This window comes from Neolamprologus multifasciatus, chromosome 7 (genome assembly GCF_963576455.1).
Source record: "Neolamprologus multifasciatus chromosome 7, fNeoMul1.2, whole genome shotgun sequence".
In the NCBI taxonomy this organism is placed as follows: Eukaryota; Metazoa; Chordata; class Actinopteri; order Cichliformes; family Cichlidae; genus Neolamprologus; species Neolamprologus multifasciatus.
The window spans coordinates 37,966,442-37,993,876 of record NC_140445.1 but is presented as its reverse complement, the minus strand read 5'-3'; the positions used below and the strand labels follow the sequence as shown (position 1 = coordinate 37,993,876).

Below are 27,435 nucleotides of genomic sequence, written 5' to 3'. Positions count from 1 at the left end.
GAGATATGCCACATCACATAATAACTGGACTGAGAATCAGTGAAAACAGGTCTGATGGAGTGATGAATCCAAATTTCACAGTTTTGGTTCAAATCACTGTCAGTATGCATTGAAGTACAACAGTGAGTAACTACAGCCATCTGTAAAACACAGTGGAGACTCTGTCATGGTTTGGACTGCATTTCAGCCAATGTTGTTGGAGATCTTGTCAAAATTGATAGCAGACAAGTACAGTCAGATTTTGATACAAAATGTAATACCACCTGGAAAGCATCTGATTGGCAGCACCTTTGCTTGTCAGCATGACAGTGATCCAAACACACTGCCAATGCAGCAAAAGCATATGTTGACAGAAAAACACAGTGAGAAATGATCAGTCGTTGACTGATCTCCTCAGGGCACGAAAGTGTCAGCCAGCATCCCACAAAGACCTTGGAATGTCCCTGAAAAAGAACTATTCTGAAGATTACCTATGTGCAATTATGGGCAGCTGGATTAAGAGAGTTCAGGGTGTTTGCACGTTTCAATAAATGCATTTCATACTTTCTCCCCAAAAATTAAGAAATGAACGGTGGCTCAAGACTTGTGCACAGGACTTTATATAGTGGCTTTAATATTACACTGAAAATATGAAGACAAATCAAGTGCACGGAGAGGTGAAATGTATGAAATCAAGTTTTGGGGGTCACAAAAATAGTTTCTCTTTTATTAAATTAAAATGGCTTTAGAACACGTAAAATGTAAAGCAGGAGAGAGAAATCATAAATCTTTTGTTTGTGGTGAGCGTTTTCAGGAAAAAGCTGCACAGAACAACCACAGGAATTTATTCATGGTTTGTCAATTTACAGTATTTACTATTGGAGCTGATGTCAGATGAAATAAATTCAGACTGGGCCGGGATTGGAAGAAAGACACCGGTTTTACACTACTGACGGTGACTGCGAGGGACAGAAAACTAATGAAAAAGAAAGCTTTCATGCAAAGACTGTCAAATCTAATCCATTACTTTTCCCACAATTCATTTCTTAAAGTATAAAATATAGAGTACATTTTTCATGTCAAATTATGAATGAGATGTTTGGAACAAAATGGGAAATTTAATTATTGGTACATCTGCAAAAAAGAAAACAAATGCAAACATTTGGTTGAAAAAGCAGTAAAACCGAAGATGGAACTATGGCAGAAGATTATGAAGAAGTCATATTTTTATCCACTCCAGTGTCAAATTTAAAAATAAAGCACCAATGAGCAAACCTGATAACAAACAAAAGTCCCTCAAACTCTATCCATCACTTAAATAACATGACAAAAATGCGATGCTCCAGATTCACAAAGCTCTTCTTCCACCTTTGCATTAAAGTTATGGATATCTGCAAGCTTTCATGACCACACGCGTGCCCATGAGGGGATGAGGTGTCACACTACATGTGGTTGTCTTTTGCTACTGTCGGATTTGCACGTGAGGACGCCAGAGGAAGGGAAACTGCAGGTTCCACCGAGTTGGGATTTTGGTCTTTTCCATCGCGTTTCCTCGCATGAGAGTCAAGGCTTTGCCGGCTGGATGGACAGCAAGCTACCAAACTTGAAGTGCTGGATCACGGGGAACTTTTCCAAACACTGAAAACAAAGGGAAAAACAGGCAGGAAAAAGACTTAATATCTCAGTTTGCTTCAGAGAAGTAGCAAGCTAACTGTGATCTGAAATATAATATCAAAAGTATCTAAATTTGTCCATTTGAACAATTTTTGTGACAGCTGAAACAACAAAAGAACAAAAGTGTAGATGAATCGTAGGGCAGACGTAAATGAAACAACAATCTAAAATGGGATAATAAGGTCCAGGTGAACTCAAGATAATATAAGTGGAACTACTGTGGGAAGAAAATATACAAATATATTTGAGAAACTAAGACAAAGATGTATATGACAGGTTAAGGGGAAGAGAAACAAGAGTCAGTAAACAGATGTAAAAAAAGTAAAATGGCTAACTGTGATCTCAGGGTTACTCTGAAATACTGTCAGAATGTGTACTTTCTGTGTGACAGCGAACACACATTTGAAACTAATACACAATAAGTGCAGAGAAACTGGAGAACAAGTGTGAGTGAAAAACATGATTTAAAGGGGACAATAAAGTAACAGGCGACTCAAGACGATGAGAAAGTGAGGAAAAAGTACACAAGAAGAAATGTAAAGGAAATATGAACACGTGAGGACCAAAAACTTGTAAAATTAATGTCAGCAGATATCAGAAATAGAGAACTATGTAATTAATTGGCTGACTGCCATTTTTTAGCTAATTTGAAACAGTGTTTAGATTTACAACAACGCTAGAAGTAGCAGACATAGATGTAAATAAAAAGGGGCAAAGAAAATTTATATAAAAAGAGATAATAAGGCACAGGTAAACTCAAAAGGGAAAAGCAGGAACAAAAACAGAAGTAAAAGAGGAAAAAGTAAAAAACTAACCTTCAAAATAAAACATGAAGTAAACAAGGAGGGATCACAGAGGGAAACAAAGGAGGTATGTGGAAAGGGAAGATACTCAGGAAATGAGAGATCATAACAGACTGTGACAGAGCAGTTTCTCCTCTGTATTGCACCAAAATAGACTTGAAATGAAACACGCAAGAGGAACCTAAAGTCCAGAGTTTCAGCTTAATTCAACGGTTTGAGCAAAAATACTGAATTAATTAATTGAAAACACACATACATGTATATACTAGGGGTGCAACGATACTCGTATCGATATTGAAACCGTTCGATACAGTGCTTTTGGTTCGGTACGCATATGTATCGAACAATACAAAATTTGAATTTATTTGATCAACTTTTCTTCTGACGATGCTGTCTGTGTTGAGCGCTCAGGGATCTGCGTTCGACTACTCCGCCTAGGCTGCACTGTCGAGCAGATCCACTGACCGCAGCGCAAGCTAGCAAGACAGAAGACAGAAGCAACATGGCAAATTGAACCTCCCCCACCCTCATTCAGATCTGGCCTTTGGAACTATTTTGTTCTTCATGTGACGTATGACCCTGAAGGTAAGCGCGTCATGGACTAAAGTAAACAGTATGTCGGATGTGCCACGCAATGCTCAATTACATTGGTGGGAACTAGTGCGTTAGCGCAGTTAGCTCGTTAACGTGTTGACGCCGTCCAGCCGCACGCACGGGGCGATCCGCGGTAGCTCGTTAACGGAGATTTGCCGTGTTGTGGCCGTTAACGTCATTTCAACGAGATTAACGAGACGAGATGGGGTGTTCCCCACGAGAGGTGCAAGGATGGTAGCAAGGTGTTTTGCAATGTTATAAGTGGCTGAGTTTATGCTACTGACTATGGGTCTGAGTGAGACAGCTTCCTTGTGGATTTAGGAAGTACGTAAATGCAGGGTATGGCATCCCCTGGGTAAAGGCGGTGATATGTAAGGCGGTCAATGATTTTTGTCCTTTTCAAAGTCTTGAAGGCAAGCTATAACTTTCTTTTTGTAGCTGCTTGTGGGGTCTCACTTTAAGGCTTCGTAGGTATTGTTTGTCACTGAGGAGAGTAGTGATCTTTGTATGGTAATCTGTAGTGTTTAGGACCACGGTGCATCTTCCCTTATCAGCTGGTAAAACAGTGATGTTGTGGTCTTTGCTCAGGGGAAGCGACGGCCTTCTTTTCCTGTATTGTGAGGTTGGACGGAGGGACTTGGCACTGGAGAGGGTGGCTGAGACTTTCATCCTGATTTGCTCTGCTTCTGTCTGTGATAATTTATTAATCCGTATGGCAGATTCTGTGGCTGTGATGAGGTCCACTATGGGCAACTGTTGTGGGGAAATGGCAAAATTGAGTCCCTTTGGCTAATACTCTCTTTTCAGGTTCAGTGAGATTCCTGTCTGAAAAGTTCTTAACCCATCCTTGCACCTCTCGTGGGGAACACACCACATCAAGAACTCCACCGACTTCACTGACAAGGTCCAGAAACTTACCCTGGATCCAGATGAAACCATGGTGTCCTTTGATGTAGTCTCTCTCTTCACTTGCATACCCACCACGGAGGCAGTGGAGACTGTCAGAAAATGACTACAAGAAGACAGCTCCTTGGAAGACAGGACCAACTTCACACCCAATCAGATCTGCACACTGTTAGACCTCTGCCTCACCACTACATATTTCAAATACAACGAAGGCTTTTACAGACAAAAACATGGCTGTGCCATGGGCTCCCCCGTGTCACCTATTGTAGCCAACCTTTACATGGAGGAAGTGGAAAGGAAGGCTCTTGGCTCTTTCAAAGGAAGAGTACCCAGCCACTGGTACAGATATGTAGACGACACCTGGGTCAAAATCAAGACACAAGAAGTGGAATCCTCACTGCGCACATTAACGCTGTGGACAAAAACATCAAGTTCACCAGGGAAGACACAAAGGACGACTGTTTGCCTTTCCTGGACTGCGCTGTGCACATTGAAGAGAATGGCAACCTCAACATCGAAGTTTACCGGAAGCCCACACACACGGACCAGTACCTCCTCTTTGACTCTCATCACCCTCTGGAACACAAACTTGGAGTAATTAGGACCCTACACCACCGGACAGAACATGTTCCTCTAAGCCTGAAGGGAAAAAGAAGGAACACACACATGTAAAGGAAGCACTCAAAACGTGCGGCTATCCTAAATGGGCGTTCTTAAAGTCAGCAAAGAGGCACAGAAAGAAGATCAGACACCAGCGAGGGAGGATAAGAAGGACAGACGCAACAACATTGTCATCCCCTATGTAGCCGGTGTATCAGAGAAACTCAGGAGGGTTTTTCTCCAAGCATGACATCCGGTGCATTTCAGACCCAGCAACACACTCAGACAAAAACTGGTTCACCCGAAAGACAAAACGCCAAAACACAGGACTTAACAATGTGGTGTATGCTGTACAGTGCAGCGAGGACTGCCCAGACCTCTACATTGGACAGACCAAACAGCCACTTCACAAGCGCATGGCACAACACAGAAGAGCCACCTCCACAGGACAAGACGCAGCTGTCCATCTGCATCTTAAGGATAAAGGACACTCTTTCGAGGATGCCAATGTTCACATTTTGGACAGAGAGGACAGATGGTTTGAAAGAGGAGTGAAAGAAGCCATCTATGTCCACTGTGAGCGACCATCTTTGAACAGAGGCGGTGGTTTACGACACCAACTCTCTGCCATCTATAATCCAGTTTTGAGATCCCTTCCCAGACGCCTTAACGCCCACTCACATCCTGGGCCATCTGACCTCAGGAATTCGCATGATAAGGTGGGGCCAGGTTTCACAATGACTCACCCGAAACCCTGGCTGATTGGGACCCACACCCAGTTTCACACCTTGGCTCAGGCGATTAGAGGATCATCAGGGGGTCCTTTTGTCCCTCTGTGGGGGGATACTCCCACTAGGTTTAAATCTGGGACTCCCCACCATTTGACCTTAGAACTGAAGAAGCTTCTCGGATGAGAGGTGAAACGTCTTCAAGCAACTTAAAGAAGTCCAGACGCTTTTCTTTGCAAGCTCCTTTGATCAGATAGATTAATTTTTTTTTATTACTTTGTTGTTTCAGCAACATTAAATTAAAAACTGTACGTTTGAGTTAAATATATATTTATAATTTTAATAAATGACAAATTAAAAAAGCATGAACATTTTTTTGTATCGAAAAATATCGAACCGTGACACCAAAGTATCGAACCGAATAGTGAATTTTGTGTATCGTTGCACCCCTAGTGTTGTGTGTGTGTGTGTGTATATATATATATATATATATATATATATATATATATATACACACATACACACACATACACACACACACACACACACAGGCCCAGCCATAGCAAGTGGCTCGCCCCGACCTGAACCTGAAATCTTTTCACCGGTCTTTCACGCCGACTCTGTTCAGAACCGTTGCGGAGGAGCCCAGCAGAGGCTCTTTGTGCGCACACATGGTCCTGTTTTTTGGGGGGGAGCGGCTGTGGGGGGATGGGAGGAGCGTTCGGGCTGTCTGTGCCGTGACACTATCGGTCACGATCATGTGGGCAGAACTGGGGTGGAAAAACACGCCTCACAGACCTTTTGTCTAAAACGGATATTCAATCAATGTTTAACTTGTAAAAGCATCAAACGGTCATTGATCACAGCCCAACTCTTCACACACAGCATTTTAAAAGCCTGTGTAGGTTATCTGTCACAGACCGTTAGCGGGACAATAACACACATGCAATTAACGCTACTGAGAAGTTACTTTGATAAACCATCACAGCAGTTAACCTACAGTGGTTCATTTTGTTCTCTAATTAACTGCTGACCATTTTATGTGGTGATAACTTCTATTTTTCCTGCTATCAAGGGCTGTTTACGTTTCTTTTCCCAATCTTCACAGAGCTCCGCTGTCCTCCAGGAACGATTAAAACACATCAGCGAGCCGCACCGCTGCTCAAGAACACTCGCCAGAGTCGCTTACTCACCCACCCACCGTCTGTTTAATCAGAGAGCAATTTAAACAGCACCCTGATCGCTTTATAATAACCCAGGCAGTAAACTCCAGACCTGAAACATCAAGTGCCAAAGACTGCAGTTCCTCTAACATCCACCAGAGGCTGGCTTTAGTGGTCACTCAGTCCCCATAGACTCCCATGTTAAAAGGTACAACTTTACAGCAGAAATAAAAGAGTTTTGGCCTCTATGGATAGTTTAACCTGTCATAATGTACAGGGGGTGGATTTTCTAAAATAACTTACCTGTTTACATTTCATTAAGGCTTAAAGTTACGTATGTTTCAGGGCACAGCGGCTTTGACTAGCACGTGGGCGCTGTGTGAGCATTGCTGGAATTTCCATTTTTAGCATCACATACACCAATACAGCCATCTTTTTATTGTGGACTCATTTTTGAACAGTGAGTGGTAGCATTTAGCCATTTTAGCTTTTTATTGGCTGGTCCTAGTAATCAGAAGGGCCTGGGTCTTTTGTGCTCAAGTTGCCCATATAAGGGTATATGGCAACCTCCTCTCTCTGTGACAGCATAGAGGTCCACTGGGTGAAAACGAGTGTCTGAGTAGCCTATTTTAATATCAATGTGACAGCAAAGGTAGAATAGTTGCTCTTTAACATGTTTAATTAATCACCTTCAGGAAACAGTCCTCAGCAAATGCATGACCTTCCTTCAGTTTGACTTGAAAGTAACCTCTTTTAGCAAATTACACCTTCACTGTGATCTAACAAAAAGTATAGCCTGTGTTTTTTAAGTGTTTTCTACCTTCCAGACTTAATTTTTTGCCCGATTTCAGAAGATTATGGGGAAAAATAAATATGTCACTTGTAAAAGGGCTAAAAATCACTGGCAACTGGGATCCTGGCAGTTTCTTTATTTAAACTATTACAATACACACTCCTCTAGTCCCTCTAGCATTGTTTTTCCCTGTGTTTGTGTTTTATTTCACAAATTCAGATGCTTCAAAACAGCCAGCGCAGGCCCCAGAATGAACTCCTCTCAGACTGAAAATGGTGAATTCGGCTCTTTCTAGGTCTACTCCGGCTCTCTGCTCGAAACCCTGTGTGGGGCCAGGAAAAGGGGAGAGAGGAATGCAAGTCTGCTGATGGTTGCTCCAGGCTCGGAGGAAGGTCCGGGACAGAGGGAGGGGTAGGATTTAATGAAGGGGAACGGCAGAGGAGGAGGAGGAGGAGGGGAAGGCAGACAGCTTGGCCCCTCAGCTCTTTGGGAAGACTCACAGGCTGCTCTGGAAAACACAGGATGTGGGCATGCAGGCGGGAGAACGGGCTTAGACAACCCCCCCACCCCCCCACACACACACACACACACACACACACCCACACACACACACACACCACACCACACACACACACACACACACGTAATTCCATTCTCTCTTAACCCTTTCCTCGCTCCTCTGCTCCCTAAAAGCACAGCCAGTCTGGGCATTTTCTGGTCTCAGTCGGCGTTACCTGACTTTTTAAATGTCACGTAAACAAGAAACGCAGTTTCCCTGAGTCCGGGTGAAGAATTACAGAAATCCAGTTTACACAAGAATGTTTTTTTTTGTGTTGTGCATTTCAGTTTTTTTGACTGCGTGTTGCCTAACTGGGTTCACGAAACCACAAAAGCTACAGCAGTGCAGCAGGAGAAAGAAAAGAGCTTCAGACGTCACTTAATCTTTCAGAAATCAGCCGTGACTTTTAGTTTGGAAGACCACACATTCAAAAGATTCCACTTGGGAAGAAACAAACGTGGCGGCTGCAGTTCCTCTAAAATCCACTTGAGGCTTCCCACAGCGAGTCCGTACCCATAGACTCCCATTTTAAAATGTCCGACTGCACACCAGAAATAAACATTTTTACAGTCTGCTGCAAAAACACTTAGATCTTTATAGCTTATTTCCATCTTTTCCTAATAACTATACAGTTATATATTTTTTTTATAATTCACTTAAAAAGCATTATAAGGTGTGTGCCCCACTTATTTCACCAATAATACGGCTGCTGTGAGGTTAAATGTATTGACAGGCAACCTAAGATTTTGTGTATTATTGCTTTATTACAACCAAAATTACTGCGACTGCGGGTATGAATGTGTTACAATTAGGATTTAAAATGTGGAAAAATTGAAACAGCAGATGTGATCCGTTAGCGTGTCTGCAGATTTTCAGTTCAACACCACACAGCAGTTAATTCTGCTTCCACAGTGAAGACTTTAAACTGGAGGAATATACCCTGCAGTATACCTGTCACACCATCCATTTCACATAAACTGGTCCACATGAGAGATACAGCTCCCTTTGCAGTATACAAAGACAGGTATGAGTGGTACAAACACACTAGAATAAATGAAGTAAAGTGCTTTACATGGATTGATGAGTTTAGACCCTTTTGGCAGGGCTCGAGCACCCCTAACATTGAAAACATCACCCCTGAAAAAACAAAAGAAAGATTTGCCAACTTCTCTATTGGAGACAGGTTACAGGTTATAGCACTCTAGTATTAGTTTGTATTTTGTCCAGATGTTTGATGTGGCATTATGAGCTTTTTTAAATTGCTTGGAGTACAAGGACTGAAAAAAAAAAGCTATTATTCACTTCTTACAAATTGTTCTTTTACTTAGTTTGGAAAATTATGGTCAAAGTTATTGAGCTTTTGCTTCAGGTTCACAACTAAAATTCTCACCTTAAAACCAGTAAATTATATTAAGAACTGTGATTATTTATTCCCAGTAATTCTTAGACACTACATTTTAAGACAAACATTTAAATGTTTATCTAGTTCAATTTAGGCTTGCAAGGGTGAAAAGGACTGAATGTGTTTGCAAGAAGCATATTACATTAATATTAATTGCAAGGCACCATGTGCATGAAAATATGAGGTTTGATCCTAGAATTGCTCCTGTTTATCTGATCTGTAAACTTCTGATTTGAATTGTTCTTTCTGTGTTTTGGATTTGGATTCTACAGCAAGCCGTTTTGTCAGACTGATGAATCGTCAGTGAGACTGGGGGGGGAGGGGGGGAGGGGGGGGGGAGGGGGGGAGGGGGGGGGGCAGGCGTACCTCAGCTTTGTACATTCTGATCAGGCCCTGGTTGACTTTGGACCAGGAGGGAACGGCACTGATGTTCCACAGCTGGTTGGAGTGTTCCGCAAACGGACCTGTCTTCATCTGCACACAAAGAGAGACACAGTTTAAATTCTACATCTCCTTAATCCACTTTATCGCAATGCCTAAATACTTTTTTAAAGGATAGTATTTCAACCTTTTTACTCCAAAATCTGTCTTAGAGCTTCAAACAGCCCCCCTGTGGGTGGTAAAGGTAGCTTTTATAAGGCTAGAGTTTCTCCACTGATGGAGCTTTGGCCATTTTAAAACTGAATCAGATGCAGAGGATTCCAAATATAACCCATTTACTTGATAGGAAAGGTTTCCACGGCCATTACTTCTTTTCTTTTACACAGTGAAAACTCTACATGTGTAAACTCCTGCAGACGTTAAAAGACTAAAAAGTCAACATTTGCCCAAAATTATTTATAGACCTGTAAAGGCGAGATAAGGACAAAACATGATGTGCTGGATATGGTACAAACAGACTGGCGTAAGAGGCTTTGTGAGTGTTCATCACTTCGCCCAGATGATGGCACATCTTTGAAACCACAGGGGTTGTTGGGGGTGTGGCCATTTTGAAGCAATGTCAAAAGAAAGGTGATTGGTAAGTTCCATTAACGATCTAGGAACAACCACTCATTATGAAGTTGGAGGAACACTTTGTATGGCTGTAGTAAGGAGGTAGAGCAGGTCATCTATTAATCAGAAGGTTTGTGGTTCGATCCCTTGCGTACCAAAGTATCCCTGAGCAAAATACTGAAGTTTCCAGAGTTGTGAATGTTAGACAGAAAGTATTAAGGTGTAGAAAGTGCTTGATGATGATATCATATCATGTGCTGGGAGTCACTAAACTGGACCTACAGTCCTCTACTGACAATAAATATGTAAACAATGAGGTGAAAAAGATCAAATAATTCAAGTTTAAAAGTCTTAAGTTAGCTAATATCTTAGCATGTCACCATCTCATCTAACTACAGTCAGTTTTGGCTCTAAACACCAAGACGCAAACAACAAGGTTGCCAAAATGCTAACACCAAGGCTCCAAAACATGGATTCGAGAAACCAAAGGGTCCACCTTTTGCAGACAGTCTATGGTTGGCAGTCACGTGAAGCTACTGACAGCATTCCAAAGAGTGGCAAGCTATGAACAAAGGATCGAGTTAGGGAGAAAAAAAAGAAGAAGAAAAAGCTCAAATTAGCTGAACTTCCACCTTAAAGAAACTGATGCAATCTTTTGACGCCAAAAAGAAAAAATTCTACTTTCCATTTCTAATGAAGAACTGTTCTGATTGGATGTATAGAACCAACGACATGTGACTAGCTGTTTAAGGTATGAAAGACTCCGATCAGATGAGTAAAAGTGCACACAACTTCAACAGGTGATAAGACATCAGTTAACAAATGTTTATTGGCAGAAAATCAGCAGCTGATAAAGCTGTAAAGTCTACGCTGCAAACCTTTCAACCAAAACAATGAGCTGAAAGACACAAACAACTGCAGGGTCAGGTGCCAATGCTCTGCTTCTTCCACGACACACAGTCATGTGATCCAGTGCTAACACCAAAAGGTTAGTAATTAGAGTTTCAAATGTGACATTTCAGAGTTTGAAGAGAAACTGTTTTGCAATTATAAATAACTGATTAACCTCTAATCAGGGTTTCATGAGACTTTTTTTTAAGCTGTCACCCTCCTTTCTTAATTCCATGCAGAGAAACATGACGATAATGTTTGGATTCATAAAATGCTGGTTTAAGATAGAAACTGTGGAGTCAAAAACATGACAACAAACTGTTTCATTATAAATGGTATCATCTTAACAAATATCAGCAGTCAAAGGTTGAATCTGTGAGTTTTTGTTTCTCTCGCTTTAGCTTCAATGGCAGCACCACTCGAGTTGTTTGGACTCCACGGAAGATCCTAAAGCTCCTGTGATATCAGTCTCGATTAGGGTCCAGTAGGGTCAAGGTCATGGGACTTGAGAGGAAGCGTGACCACCTCTTGGTCTTCTTTGGTCTTTGAGTCATTTTTGAGTCAAGCTGGGAGGTGTGGTTGAGCACGTTATCTTGCTGCATGATGAATCGTTCTACACAGAGATGCAAACCAGAGCAGGCACCTAAGGAATGGAGTGATACCATTTGGTAGGTTTCTGCCAGATCCAATTTACACAATTTGTTTAATCCTCATTTTCAAGTCTGTGCCAAAGCCTAATCTAGAACCAAGTCTAAGATTTGAGGCCTGTGAAAAAGACTCCAAAAAACTCCAAACGAGAGGGGGCTACTACAAGAAACTGACCAACGGCTGGCAGGCTGAGAGCCCATAGTTTCTATTTGCCATGATATCCTGATTTCCAACATTTTGTTGACCAAAACACTGCAAACCCATGATTTGTAACTACACTGTGAATTATTAAAACTGAGCTTAAAGATGTGCTGCACATGAACGGTGCTAAAAGAAGCCAAAGAGGCTGGGAATGAGCCGGAAACAGGGCTGATATGTCATCACTTAACAGATGGATTGTTCCTTTTCAGCTATGATACCAAACATTACATGATATATAAATCATAATATAATTAGTTTTCATTTCACAGTTAACTTTTATGTCTCTCTGTTACACGAATGAATAATGAGCTTACAGTCACACTTTTAACAATAAAGACATGCAGAAAGCTTCTGATTACAAGCTTTTTTTTAAATAATAATTATTATTACTACATTGATTATGGGGCTTTTAGTGATTTGATGAATGTTAAAAAGAACAAAAGGCTGATTGTTCATCCAGCAATCACCTCAAAATTAATACATTCTGCATAAGCTCAGAAACACACAAACAAAAACAAATGTATGAATTTCTAAATGCATAAATTAAAAAGTGAGGCGCATCAACGGCTTTCCCACCATTTTCTCCCAGGAGGGCCGAGGAACCCAAACCCAGACCCTGAGGGGAATCAATCTAACAACCCCCACCTTTTTTTCTTTTTTTCCCCCTTCTTTCCATCCCCCTCATCCAACCCCCGGCTCCTCACACAGCTCCAGACACTTTCCAGGGCCTCGCATGAGAACACATGGGGGGGGGGGGGGGGGGGGGGCATGGAGGAGGGGGTGGAGACAGCCCGTATTCCCTGGAGGAAGGAGTGATTCACAAGAGCATGTGGGGAAGGAAGTGACTCATGTTTAGGACGCACACACAAACACACACACACACACACACACACACTAGAGCCTTGTGTTTAAATGAAAAAAAAGAGAGTCTGAAGTATCCACATGTGTGTGAATGGGAGGAAAATCCTCGGGTATGGAGTGGAGTGTATGCTTACAGGCAACAGTAAACAAATGAGGACAAACACGCCGGCAGTCGAGACTGAATTAGGCCAGTAACACATCCAAGAAAGGAAAGGGCACTGAAGATGTGTTATCGTGTGTATCTGAGACTGTTTACAAAGAAAAACAAAGTGTGTTTAAAGTGTATTTATAGACACAAAGAGTAAGCTGGAAAGAAGCCTTGCATTATTTTATGGACACACAGGCAATCCCAAGCTAATCCTATCTTAAATCTAATGGAAAGTGTTTATTTTGAAGAGTTTTACTGAATAGTTCAGGCAAAAATGCCAGGTTTTTCCTTTCAAAATAAAAGTTTTTGACCCACATAATTGTGCAACTTCAAAACAAAGGTGGATAAAGACACTGTGACTTCTCTCATTGGGTTCTGGGCATATTTTGAAGGTTCAACATTAACTTCCTGTTCTTGAGTGGAACCGGCGGTTTGCTCTTTGTTGTAAATCTTGGGTACACTCATTATTAGGGTGTCTCTCGAGTGTAGACGCCGACCTCTTCGATACCAATCTTGACTTGGTAGATGCTGTGAAGTTGTTTTTACTAACAATGAAAACAATTCTGTGATCATCCACTTTAAATCATCTTGTGATCTTTCAGGGTTTTTGATGTTGCTGAGCTGGTTGGTGCTTTCCTTATTTTTAAGTGTACCAGACTGTTGATATGGCCACAGCTAGAGTTTCTTCTCCTCGCGACAGGTTTGTTTTGGTTTCACAGCCCAATGATGGGCCTCCTCACTTCCATCAACATCTTCTTGGACCTCATATTGAAAGTTCATGCAAAAACCTACCAGTTCAGTTGAAATCAGCTTCAGATCTTTAATCTGCTTATTCAAGTATGACACTATTTCCTGTGAACTGTCCAATTACTTTTCAAAAGGAAGAGTATCTGTATCAACTACCGTCTGGTGGCCTTCAGACTGAATGCAGGTTTTAAGTATTTCGGCAGGGACTTCCTTTTTCAGACAGCGAAGTTACGTCCATGTGCTGCCGATTCAACTCAATTTAATTTTATTTATATAGTGCCAAACAGACAACAACAGTCGCCTAAAGCTGCTTTATACTGTAAGGTAAAGAACCTACAATAATAAGGATGTAATACTTGTGTTAGAGCTCCTCAATTAAAGTCTACACTTCAATCACATTTGGACTGCTTGGTTTATAAACCACTGTGGTGGTGCACACAGGCAAAACTAGAAAAATTGCGCCACTGTAAAAACTTATGGATTGTCTCTTAGTCTGTTTCACTTCAGCTAACTGGAGCCCCTGAGTTGAATTTCTCGATCAGTTTGTGTTTGTGGTGTTGGCATCTTTGGAGATTTGCACTAACAGACCATACAAGAAGTCTGAGCTCCAGTTTTGGTGGGTGAAATTGTTTGATTTTTTTTTTTTTATCTGTGCCTGTGTGATGCCATCATATATTCTTCCTTTGCAATGACATGCTATGGTATTGCTGAGGTAAGTGTGGTGCAGCTGGAAAGACTTTCTTTTTTTCCCCTCAATCTCAAAACCTTTTTAACACTGAGACACAATACATATTTCAATGGGAATATTCTGGCAGTGTCCACAGAGGAAGATCTGTTGCTTTAATACAACTTTGACAAACAACCATATGAAAGACAGCCGCAAACATACAGAATCAGCCTCGAGCTTGTTGTGTGGGCTAGTATCTAATCAACACACTACCTGCTTTAAGTTTCACATAAAAACTAACCAAAGTTGAAGAAAAGTGATAAAGAAGAAAACAAAAGCTTGAAAAACAAGCTGTGAGCCAGCTGACAAGCTCTGCGGACACAGCGGCAGCATCCCTTTCATGGCCGTGAGGAAGAGGAGGAGGAAGAGGAGGAGGGAGAGGTCAGGGAGGAGGAGGAAGGAGAAGAGGAGGGGAAGGAGGAAAAGGATGTAGTCGCTCCACCGACGCCCTCATCTACTTCCTCCCCTCCTTTTCCTCCAAAAACCCCAAACAAAGCAAACGGTTTCCTGCTCTGGCACGTTCCAACAAAATCCATCTGCCTCCTTTCTCCCTCCTCCTCCCTCTTCATCTTCCTTTTCCTGGACAAAACCACATTCATCTGTGGCCCAACTATTTACTTCTAACAGCTAAATCTACATGCAATGTCTCACGACACACACAGATTGTATACCAATCAGAAATGAGATTAAACCCCCTCTCATAAAGTGGTTTATAAAAATTTTAAATGCATTTACAGTGTTCGTGCTGTCCATTAGATGGCAGCAGCGCACACGTGGACAAACCCACGTCCAATTGTGATGCAGAGCGAGGAGACTGTTGAGCCAAAGAGTGAAGGTGAAGAAACAAAAATAAAAGCTGGGAGCTGACGTCCTGCTAACAAAGGTCATTTACAGGCTCGCTTAACCTCTACATCTACAAAAAGGCCAATTCTTGAAACACTAGTTTTCCAATGTTTCTTTCCCTCTTAAAAGGTTTTTGCTTATTTTTTAGCTTTTTATTGCTTTTGGTCTGAAATAAATCACAAAAAACAAAATAAACAATATGACTCTTCTGTTAAACCAGCTTAAATGTGATTAAAGGGTTTTTTCAGCTGCTCCTATTCATGAAAATAAAATCTGATTGAATGCAGACAAACTGCTTCAAAACACATGTATGTATCTACAGGAGGGTGTAGTCAACTGTTTATGTCAAAGCTTTATGAAGACAATACATCTACAAACATATGTTACATCTAAAATGCTTAGTTGTACACTGCTAACAGTAGAGAATATGAATTCACTGGTCAATTTATTAGGCACACCTGCTCAGATGGTCGTTAACCGAATCAGCCAATCACATGGCACCAAGTCTGTGCATTTAAGAAGGCAGACATGCTGAAGACGACCTGCTGAAGTTTAAACCGAGCATCAGAATGAGCAGGAAAAGTGACTGGAAGGCAGCTAACTCAAATTACAACCAAGGTGTGCAGAAGATCATCTGAATGCATAACATGAAGCAGATGGGCTAAAGCAGCAGAAGGCCACACCACTCCTACGCCACTCATGGCAGGTAAGGACCTGCACAGGCTCAACTGAAACTGGACAACAGAAAATGAAAAATGCTGCCTGGTCAACACGAAATTGGAAATTTTGACCACCGTGTAGCCATCCTAAGATACCCGCTACCACAAGCATAACACACCATGAACAAATGTTAAAGACCTCAAACTGGTTTCTTGAACGTGACATTAAATTCTGTTTTCTCAAACAGCCTCCAGAATCGTTAGGATGTGGTTGATCAGGAGACTTACATCATGCAGCTATCATATGACCACAATTTCTATCTTGCATGGCAAGACTATACACAAAGTTGATGCTATGAAATTAACTGACCTCAATTCAAACAATTTTGCAAGTTAAAATATTTCCCATCAGGCAACAATCAGAAATGGAGGAGCTGGAGCTCAGAGTCGAGGCTTTTAGATTGAGAGAGAAAAGTGAACTAAACTGTTTGTAATGGTAAGTTCTGAAAACATGTTTCCGTAATTTCATACCAGCTGTTGGTTGGAGTCTTCCCTATATTTGCTGTGGGAGGCAAATATTTAAAATTTGCTTTATTTCTGTTACAAGAGAGGAGTAGAAATTCCTGTGCAGTACCTCAGTCAGACAACCAGAAAGAAAAGAAAGAAAATTATGATCTGTGATATAACCCTGTTTAAAAGTAATAAAATTTAGTTTTAACAGGGGTGTAGGATGGGTCATAAAAATATGTCCCAATAAATAAACACATCCCAAAAAACGTTGAACTGAAGCAGGTTAACAAAACAAGGTTGTATCAAATAGGGCTGCCACAAACAATTATTTTGATAGTTGACTAATCAGATCATGCATCCATTGGGCGTAAAATGTACAGCTTATTGCACCAGCAGTGTCTCCTCTAACATAACTATCATTAGCTTACAGCTTGTTTAAGGTATGTGCTAACTGAAAATAAAGACAAGATGATAGTTTGTTAAACTTTTAATGAAATTTGCAGATTGTCTCGGTGGAGTTTAATAAACTTGGCCGTCTGTTCTTTCTATGTAAAATTTAACAGGACACTGGAGTAAATTCTCGACCATTTCACACTTCTGATAATCAGTTCTCTGTTTGACATTCATTCAGCTGTGTAAAATCTATAACTTTAATCTCAGCCAAACCAATTTACTGAGGAACAAATAAAACACTGAAAAAGCCAAACAATTACATTTTTTAATTATCTGAGTGACTTATATATCATGTTTAACCTGAGTAGGGGGTTTGAAAATGATGTGCTGGGAGATCACTGTTCTCGCCGGCTCTAGTGAGCCTTGAACCCTCTAGCTGTTGAGCAGGTGGGTAAGAGACATCTCCGAAAACGTCGGAGCACTTTTGCAAATATGTGATGTCTTGGTAAACTGAGCAGATATTTGAGGTGTACACAGCTACATTCTCGCCTGAAAATATGTTAAATGTTTATTTTGTGACCCAGAAACAGTAATAAGAGTAATCTTAAAACTAAGTAGCTGCCGCCATTGTTGAAAACTGGAATTGGCTGGGCCGCTTTATGAACTCTAAGATAGGTTGGGCCACGAAGGATACAGCCGACCCATTCTTCAAATCTGGGGAAATGAAGGACTCAGCTATGAAACCGGACACAGCTATGAAACCGGACACAGCTATGAAAAGCTTCTTCTTCTTCTTCTGGGTTTAACAGCAGCTGGCATCCCTGGACATGCAGTGCTGCCATCTTATGTTTAGTCCGTTATTACACTCTTAAATCCTACTACTTATTCCTGAGTCTTTCGGGATCTTACAAAGCGTCAAACGACGCGTCGACTATTAAATTAGTCGACGACGATTTTAATAGTCGACGTAATCGTCACTAGTCAACTAATCGTGGCAGCCCTAGTACCAAATGAGGCCAAACAAACTAAAGTAAAATAACCTAAAATTAAAATTTGTGGGGCACAACTAGAGGACCTCAGGCTGTTAATATTTTTCTCTAACCAGTGTGTCACCCAGGTGAGTAAAATGACACAGGTGGACGTTTGCTGGAGTTTGATTCCCCACCTCATTGATGAACTTGATGCACTCTAGAAACATGTAGTCCTGATGGTGCTCGTTCACCACCCGCTCGTCAACAAAGTGCCGAGGCTCCAGGGTTGGGTGATCTGAGGAGGAGATTTGGACCATAAGTGCACATGCTCAACAACGCGTGTCACTATGCACCTGAAGTACAGCAGTTTTAGTTCATTTTAAGTGTTTTTAAAGAAACGAGGGGAAAAAAAGGCTTCTTCCCTTCTTAATTTCATATTCATTTCAGGCACAGAAGGCCCACCCACTTCTGTTTACGAGAGACAGCCAATCAGAATAAAGGTGGGCTTAAACTAGGAGGAGGTACCAACTTGTTATACAGACAAAGGGTGACTTGAAGGGCTGCTTCAAGGTCCAGGATAAGATAATGAAGGATTATTTTAAACTGATGATCATGCAAAGCTACTATAAAAGAGTCCAAGTACAAAAATATGGAGCTGGAAATGTTTAGTAGCGTCCTGCTGAAATATGAAAGGCCCTTCCTGAAAAAGATGTCTGGATGGTGCATATGATGCTCTAAAGCTTGTATATACCTTTCAGCATTGATGGTGCCTTTCCACTGATGATGAACCCACATACCATCAGAGGTGCAGGCTTTTGAACAGAGCAAGAGGAACATTTTTTTGAATCCGTTTCAGTTAGTAGATGCAGTGTTTTGCGTCATCTTCTGTCCACCTTTGCTTCTGATAAACCTTTGAGCCATGTTGCTACCATCAAATTCCAAATAAGCTCCTATTTTTCTTAAAAATGTCAGTTTTCTCAAACACCTGAAGTGTTTTCTGTGTTCTAATTTGAATAAAATAGGGGTTTATACGATTTTTTATTTACACTTAAATCATTGCCTGCGTTTATAGAATCAGGCTTTGATATTAAAGTGAGCTTCAACCTTCACGCGTTGAAGTAAATAATGCAAGTCTTGCATGTGTTTGCGTTATTTTTAAACTGGGTTATGAGTGGTGGTTTTTTTTTGTTGGTTTTTTTTTTTGAAAGTTTAATGTAGTTGGGGGTTATGAGTTAAGTTATGAGAGCACAGTCGTGGTAAAATAATTAAAAAGTACCAAATTCAACTTGCATATGTACACTTTGAAGGCATGTAACTGTGAGAATATTTATAGTATGAGGGTAAAACTGCTTCATTAAATAAAGTTACTGTACATGAAAAAAATCAGCTGATTCATGTGGGAGTCACTGATTTTTCACGCACTGACCCAGATATAATACGTTTACTGTTAGCAGCTGCAGTTAGGCCAGTATGTCTGCCTCTGATCGATAATGGACTGAGGACCCCTAGTGTACAGGGACAGTCACTACACCACATGTATGCAAACTTAAAAAGCCTTCACATTTTCAAAATGTAGAAAATAAAAATAAATGTGTGTGTGTGTGTGTGTGTGTGTGTGTGTGTGTTTGTGCGCGTGCACACACACACACACACAATCTAACAAATACTGCCACCGTCACCATAACAAGCAAAACTTTCCATGAAACTTAAAAATGACACTAAAACATAATACTTTCATGCTAAAAGTGAACAGAAATGAGCAAACCCACATAAGCAAATAAAAACTAATGAAAATACAAAGACCTTCTGACACTGCCCACTCAGCCAACCTCAATGAGACACTCTGACCACCAATATTGAGGATTATTTTCTTTTCTCTTTATCTAATGGACATCTAAAAAAGCAAAAATATAAGTAAATAAACTAAAACTGCTAATTTACATCTGTCATCTCACATAAAAACATTACACCAATCAAATAAGACAAAAAACCCATCAGATAGAAGTAAGATGCTCAAAGGTACAAGGTTTCAGCTGAGTCTTAAATGTGGGAAGAGTAGACCGCTCCTTTATTGCCACTGGAAAACTGTTTGAGTATTTATTTCCTTTTACTGACTCCGCAGTTTGTCCTAATGTAGAGCATCTATGAGGCACCTCACAGTTCCCCCTAGTGGTGGCCAATAAGTTATAATCTTTGAGGTTTGCATCATATGTTCAGTTCCACAGGAGAAAAGACACCTTTCCTGGAATAAGGTACATGGATCAGGTAGCTTCTTCCCCCGAAGCCACCAGTTATGTCATCCTTAGATGAAAAATTTCTTCTCACTTCTATCTCAGCTTGTAAATAATCATGAATGAGCTGAACGAATTGATTACTTTAAAGGATTTTTTTTTTTTTGGAAATGGAGGAAATGAAGGAGTGCTCATTTCAGACTTAACAAGCAGACTGGTCTAAAGATGTAGAGGAAATCTCATGTGCTTCCCTCCACAAAAACACCCGATGGCTCCTACCTATAAACTGGGAGCTGCCCCAGATGAAGGGGAGAAACTGGAAGTCATCCAGCCCCCAGACACCCTGACTCCCAGCCGGCTCCATTCTGTAGGTCTTCTGCAATTTCCGCATCACTTCGAGATACCTGAAAACACAATCAGGACAATGTTCACGTGCATGTAGTAGGGATCAGTCTCAACAGCGACTGTTTCATTCTGGCACAGGGTCTGTAATAACGTCAGAAATAATGTTATTAGAAAAGGGAAAGAGAGCAAAAACTATGGAGAGTGTAATAAAAGCAAGGAGAGTTAAAAAAGAAAGAAGAGAAGTGCGTAGGGAGTATAATAAACAGTGGTGCAACGGATCAAAAATCTCACAGTTCGGATCGGATCAATTTTCAGATCAGCAAAACAAGAAAAAAGACAAAACTTTAACATTTACTTATTGAAGTATTTTTTTGCCTGTTAAAAACATTCAACTCAAGACTCATTCCACGCAATTATTAAAAAAAATGATACAATATAGGGCAGTACAGTCTTTGCATCTACCATTCAATTCAGTTCAATTTTATTTATAAAGCGGCAAATCACAACAACAGTCGCCTTAAGGTGCTTTATATTGTAAGGTAGACCCTACAATAATACATACCGCTCATTATGAGCGGTCACGGTCACGTAGCTTTCCGTTGCCCTGGAGGTCCACCCATTTGTAGTAGTTAGAGCAACAGAAGATGCCTGGGACAGTTCAGCCATAACTTTAAACTTTTCCTGCTCATACATGCTTGGAACAATCTTGCCAATAAAGTTGACGTGCAATGGGATATCATAGCGTGGCTCAAGCATGTTCATCATAGTTTAAACCCCTTGTTTTGCACAACTGAATACGGCCTCCCGTCTGCAGCTAAACACCCCAATAGCTTTTGTAATAGCTTTAGCCCGGTTGGATTGGGCAGCAAAGGGCTGCTTAAATACTGCAAACTCCTCTGCTCCTCCACTTGGACCGCTAGTGCTGGCCATAACTATCGCTTGACAGACCCACCACGCGCACCATACACATACTTTTTTTTTCTTCTTTTTCAAATCTTCGGATCACGTGCGTGCCGAACCGTGGAGTGGGATCGGTTTGGATTACGGATCAACCGTGATCCGTTGCACCACTAATAAACAGGGAGCAGTGCTTTTTGGTAAATTAAAGTTTGTTTGGAGAGCAGTTCAGTTCATTTGTAACAAAATCAGATTTTTAAACCTGAACATTTACCATTGCATTAACAGCATACTGCAGTTTAGTGTGACAGCTCACCTGTTGAACACCTTAAAGACGATAGCAAGCTGATCATCCACCCTGAGCGCTCCAACCTTACAGAGACAGCAGAGGAACGCTGCGAAAGCTGCTTCATGACCTGAAGAGACAAACGAACATTAAACAGCTGCAGGATTAGTCTGCAAAGTGTCTGAGCTGCACTCGAACGCACCGCTGAGATCACTTTTTGGCATCTGACTACAGCACCAGGTCTGAGTTTTACTGCTGCTGTAGACCAGAGCAATGCTTTGGGCCAGCACTGATGAGACGATGCAAAACTACTAAAGAACAACAACAACAGCTGCAACACGTTCAGGTGGAGCAACACATTTGTTTTGATTTGTGGAGGAAAGAAAGATCTGGTAGCAACATAACCAATCAAAGCTAACTGATAACTCAAGTGACATAGAGCACTGTTACCTGTGCCGTAGTCTATCCTGGTGGAGTTTCCCACAGACTCTTTCAGATAGACGGCAATCTCTGGAGCTGCTGCACATTTATCAGCAGGGAGGACCACCGACACAAGCGCCTCTGCTTCCTACAAACAAAACATACAAATAAATTAACTGCGAGCCACACCCGATGTGCATGGATGTGTGTTAGAACATGTGTGAGTGTACCGACCTGATCTAGTTTGGCAAACCAGGTTCTGTACGCCTTATTTCCAAAGCGTGACGGCTGGTCGACGGGAGGCGTCTCATTAATCCATCGGTCCAGAGTTCCCAGAAGATCCATGAGCTTCTCCACCGTCTGGGAAAAGTAACAAGGCAGTGACTGCAGCAGGACCATCGTGAGTCGGGGCAGATTACAAACCAGCTCAAGCCTGTTGGTTTCTCTAAAATCGAAATTCTTTATTTTAATGCTGTCTTCATTTTTGTTGCTCTTACTTGTAGTGTGCTTATATGTGACACATGCACGAGGCCACATTTTCTGGTTAACATCACCAAACTATCAGCTTGGCACTTTAAAATGCACCAAAGATTCTCTACAGACAAAGTTTAACCTGACAGGCGTTAAATGGCAGCTGATGCTCTGCTGCGTTTCTCTTGCTACGGTCAAACCAGCAGATCACGTACCTCAGACACTTTATATTCACATGTGAGCTTCTTTCCCTTCACACCTTCGTTCAGCGTCAGAATAAAGCCTATGTAGTCAGCGTAGGCCTGAAAGCAGAGAGGCAAGTTAAAAACACACACATCAGACCAGTGTTCAAGCAGTATGGCATACATGTGACTGCTAAACATTTGATGTTAACTTGTCCTCCATTTTGGCAATGTGACAAACAAGGTGACAACGTAAGGTCAGTCACACAAGCCTAGAGAACAGTCTGCAACCATCTGGAAACCACTGGTGGCAAGGAAAAATTAGTATCCTCTAACAGGTTTATTGAGTATTTGCTGAAGTTTGGGGAATTGATTACTAAAGTCAGTCAGTAGGGCCCCCCGCCAGCAACCATGTCATTGGGGAAAAAAACATGTGCTCCTTGACCTATTAGGGAAACCACCTTGTGATGGATCTGGTTGCTAGCAGATTTCCACAGCTGCCGATATGTTTCATGAGGAGGACTTCTCTTCAAACACTCTGGGAAAACTCCTTTGCTTCCAATTTTGAGATCTTCTCCTCCTATATCAGGACTCATGTGAAGGTTTTGTCTGAGTGGCGAGTGCTTGCGCCCTCAGTGCCGGCGAAGTAACCAAGGAGGCGACCAAAACTGGAAAATCACTGAATACTTGCTAACAAGTTTGTTGCAGATGACATCTTCCTCACAAATTACAGGCAACAGAGGCAACCTGGTAGCAACCAAAACAATCAGAAGGCGGTTTCTGGTGGAGTGCCCTCTACAGCACCATCTTTGTCACCGATTTCACCATGTGACAGCCAAAAGCCTCCAGAAACGACTCACAGCCACACTTTTCCTTCATAGTCGATGGTTATATCACGTTCAATATGACAGACAACTCTCGAAGAAGACGCCCACAGGGAGGAACCGACCTGAGAGCGCTTCCACTTTCCCATGTCAGGTACCATGCTGATTTCTTTCTTAGGCACCATAAAGGTGAAGCTGGCCCCCTCCTCAGGGGCTTCATCTTCAGGAGTGGATCCTAAAAAATAATTCAGTACAGAGAATTTTCATGACATCAGTGCATAAATAAGTAATCCCCATGAGCAGAAGGCTCCGGCTGCACACTGCTCTGAACTAAACTTCAACCACTCAAGCTGATAAGTGATGCAACAAAAGCTACAGTTGCTCTAATGTCCACTAGAGGCTCCATAAGCAAACCAGTCCCCTAGAGTCAACATGTAATTTCACCCTCTTGTCCTAATATGGTCACTTTGGCCTCAAAAAGCTAAAATGGGGGCGAATAACAATGAGGCTGAGTCAAAAACCAGTGGGTGTTTCCATCTTTTCTATACAGTCTGAGATGTAAACCTGCACTCCCTCTAATGTCCAGCAGGGGGTGACTCCAGGTTGCAAAGATCAGACTGTATAGCTGTTTATGAGAAAATAAGCCTACTTCAGTCTTAATTTATGATCTGAGTAAACACTTTACCGATGATGTTATGGACTCAGTTACCAAAACAAACATGAAGTTTATTTAGTAAATGTTATCGCCATTTAGAGTCAAAAATCAATCGCTTTCTCACTCATGTTTGGTGACAGCCAAAAAGTTAAACTTGGGTGACATCACAGTTGTTACATTAATCTTTTATATACAGTCTATGGTTAATGCCCTTTCAGCTGCTCCTTTTAGGGGTTGCCACAGCTGATCATCTGCCTCCATCGAATCCTCGTCTGTCACACCAACCCTCTGCACGTCCTCCATCGTTTGATCCACGAATCTTCTCTGTGGTCTGCTTCTTTTCCTTCCATGTTTAACATCCTTTGTCTCCCACACGTTAAACCTGATCAGTCCCTCTGATGTTCTCCTTTCTGAACCTTTTCATTCTGGTCAACCCCAATCAAAATCTGAACATCTTCATCTCTGCCACCTCTACCTCAGCCTCCTGTTCTTTTTTGTCATCGTCACCATCTCCTAGCCATACACTACAGCAGGTCTTACTACTATCTTGTTAATATTTACTTTCACTCTTTTTGCTACCCTTCTATCACAAATCTCCGACACCAGTCTCCAACCTCTCTTCAGTGTTGTCTGGTGCTTTGTATGGTTCACAACCAGGTATTTAAACTCATCCATCTTCACTACTTCTATTCCTTGCAGCATCACCGTTACACCTGCCCCTCCTATTCACACACATGTATTCTTCCTCTTCTCTCCAGACCCTCCTGCACCTGCAAACATTATAGTCCAGAGACCTGTGCATCAACATCAGGTTTTAAATAATCAGACCCCATCTTATCTTAATGACCTTGTAGTACCATATCACCCTATTAGAGCACTTCGCTCCCGCTCTGCAAGCCTACTTGTTGTTATTAGAGTATTTAAAAGTAGAATGGGAGGGAGAGCCTTCAGTTTTCAGGCCCCTCTTCTGTGGAACCAGCTTCCAGTTTGGATTCAGGAGACAGACACTATCTCTACTTTTAAGATTAGGCTTAAAACTTTCCTTTGTGCTAAAGCATATAGTTAGGGCTGGACCAGGTGACGCTGAATCCTCCCTTAGTTATGCTGATATAGATGTAGGCTGCCGGGGATTCCCATGATGCATTGGGTTTTTCCTTTCCAGTCACCTTTCTCCCTCACTATGTGTTAATAGACCTCTCTGCATTGAATCATATCTATTAACCTCTGTCTCTCTTCCACAGCATGTCTTTTATCCTGTCTTCCTTCTCTCACCCCAACAGGTCGCAGCAGATGGCCGCCCCTCCCTGAGCCTTGTTCTGCCGGAGGTTTCTTCCTGTTAAGAGGGAGTTTTTCCTTCCCACTGTCGCCAAAGTGCTTGCTCATAGGGGGCCATATGATTGTTGGGTTTTTCTCTGTATCTATGAAGCGCCTTGAGGCGACTTTTGTTGTGATTTGGTGCTATATAAATAAAATTGAATTGCAAATAAGCTCAAAGACGACCGCTGATGTAAACCCACCTTCAACCCAGCAGTACCACGGTTCCTCTCTTAGCGCCCTATTATCATAAGCTTTCTCTAAATCCAAAGACACTGTGAAGCTCCTTCTGACCTTCTCCATCAATACTCTGAAAGCTAACACTGCATCTGCAGAGCTTTTTCTCTGCTTGAAAGGATATGCCTGTTCACCGACATTCAATAACTAGTATTAGTAAAGTAATTTAATAATCTTTCCAGTGTGTTTTCAACAACTTTATTCAAGCACAGGAATCGAGGTCCCCTTTAAAGACGACACTAATCAATGTGCTGACTCCGGTCAGCAGCTAGAAAGTACTGAGTACTTTTTACTCACTGTGTGCAAGCTGACACCTCACACACAGCCAGGTAAGGAGACTGTGTCTCTGTCAGACTGTGCTTAAGTCTGCTAACATCACCGTATTTGCGCCACAGAGTTCAAATACAACCAGCCCAGGTGGAGAACCTGCAGTCAGTGAGTGTGGGCAGCTCTTGGCTTCCAGGTTCATCTAACAGCCTTAATCAAACCCTAAAGCCTCGTTCTAAAGGTCACTGCCTTTAAAGCGTCAAATAAACAACACACGACACACTGATGACGCCGAGCACGAGCATCAAGCCGAGTTTTACCTGACTGCTGCTCTGTTTCCGCCATGGCGAGCCTGACAGTCTTCTTCTTGGTGTGTTTTCCCGGCAGACTCATTACTCATGGCTCAGTACTGCCCCCACATGTTCGCATACTGAGTGGCACCCCAAGATTTCTCAAATTGCTGAAAATCAAACTTTTATCTTAAAGTACATTTAATGTTTTCGTATAGTGGAGTAAAACGAGAAACTAAGAGGTTACATAGAATTTGTACTTATAAGTGCGCATAACTGCCACTCTGCCACTTATTTATGGCATCTGGGGCAGCCGGTCACCCCGGCTCTTTTCCAGCTGAGTAACTTTAGCAGATAAAGCACTGAGCAGCTGCAGAGAGGCTGTGCAGTCAGGCTACAGCACCGCCCGCCTGACGGATAAAAAAATAAAGCTGTGTAAGATCGTGCTGGCCGGACTCTGTGCTTCATTGGACTGCTCTCTGTGTTTTTGTGGGCGTTTCTACCTCCGACTGCAGAATGTGGGGCATTTGCAGCAGATCTGTGGTGAGTAACGGCAGCTTTAGCGGACTGACTGTTGGTTTGTTTGTGTCCCCCGACCCCCGAGTTCAGCTTTCACACTCTGACAGAATTAATGATAGCCACGTTAATTATTCACCCGAGACTCGGTTTTTTTCTGAGCTAGAGTGAGTTAATTAGCTCGCTGCTGCTACTAGGCGGAAAATTCTGTTTGTTAGCTGCTAGCTGTTAGCTGTGGCTAATATTTAACGCACCGGCAATTACAGAAGTGGGTGAAAGGTGAATTTAGCTCAAAGACAGTGGAACACCAGCGTGACTGCAGCTTTAAAGATACCTTTGATGTAGTCCAAGCCTGTGTAAGTTGGATTAAAAGCAAATGCTACAACAAAAATACAATAAACCGATGAGATTAGCATGTGTGCACACCTTTTAAACACATTAAATACTCTTTGGTTGAATCATAATCTGGTTTTGTGGGTTTGCTGTTGACCCTCTGCTCATTATCCTGTGATGTTAGTTTTCCCCATGAAACTAATATGCAAAGCTGTAATAACTACAGAGGTATAAAGCTGGTGAGCCATACTATGAAGTTATGGGAAAAGGTTGTTGAAGCTGGGTTAAGGAGAGAGTTGAGGATCAGCAAGCAAGAGGGTGACTTCATGCCAAGAAAAGAGCACTGTAGATGTGAGGTTTGCTTTGACAGTGTT

General features: G+C 41.8%; 1 protein-coding gene across 2 annotated transcripts; it reads right to left on the bottom strand.

Annotated features, from left to right (window-relative positions):
• Window positions 1–807: 807 nt before the first annotated feature.
• Window positions 808–26,373, bottom strand: ptpa (protein phosphatase 2 phosphatase activator). 2 transcript variants are annotated; one of them, XM_085167178.1, is made up of 10 exons: window positions 26,243–26,373; window positions 23,575–23,684; window positions 22,659–22,745; window positions 22,207–22,332; window positions 22,003–22,120; window positions 21,583–21,682; window positions 20,304–20,428; window positions 17,988–18,088; window positions 9,568–9,675; window positions 808–1,617 (listed from the first exon to the last, which is right to left on the bottom strand). In XM_085167178.1, the coding sequence occupies exons 1-10, from the start codon at window positions 26,313–26,315 to the stop codon at window positions 1,543–1,545; spliced, it is 1,023 nt and encodes a 340-aa protein (XP_085023304.1). In that variant the 5' UTR covers window positions 26,316–26,373; the 3' UTR covers window positions 808–1,542. The 2 variants fall into 2 exon arrangements, with proteins under 2 accessions (XP_085023304.1, XP_085023305.1); XM_085167179.1 differs by lacking the exon at window positions 9,568–9,675.
• Window positions 26,374–27,435: the final 1,062 nt, after the last annotated feature.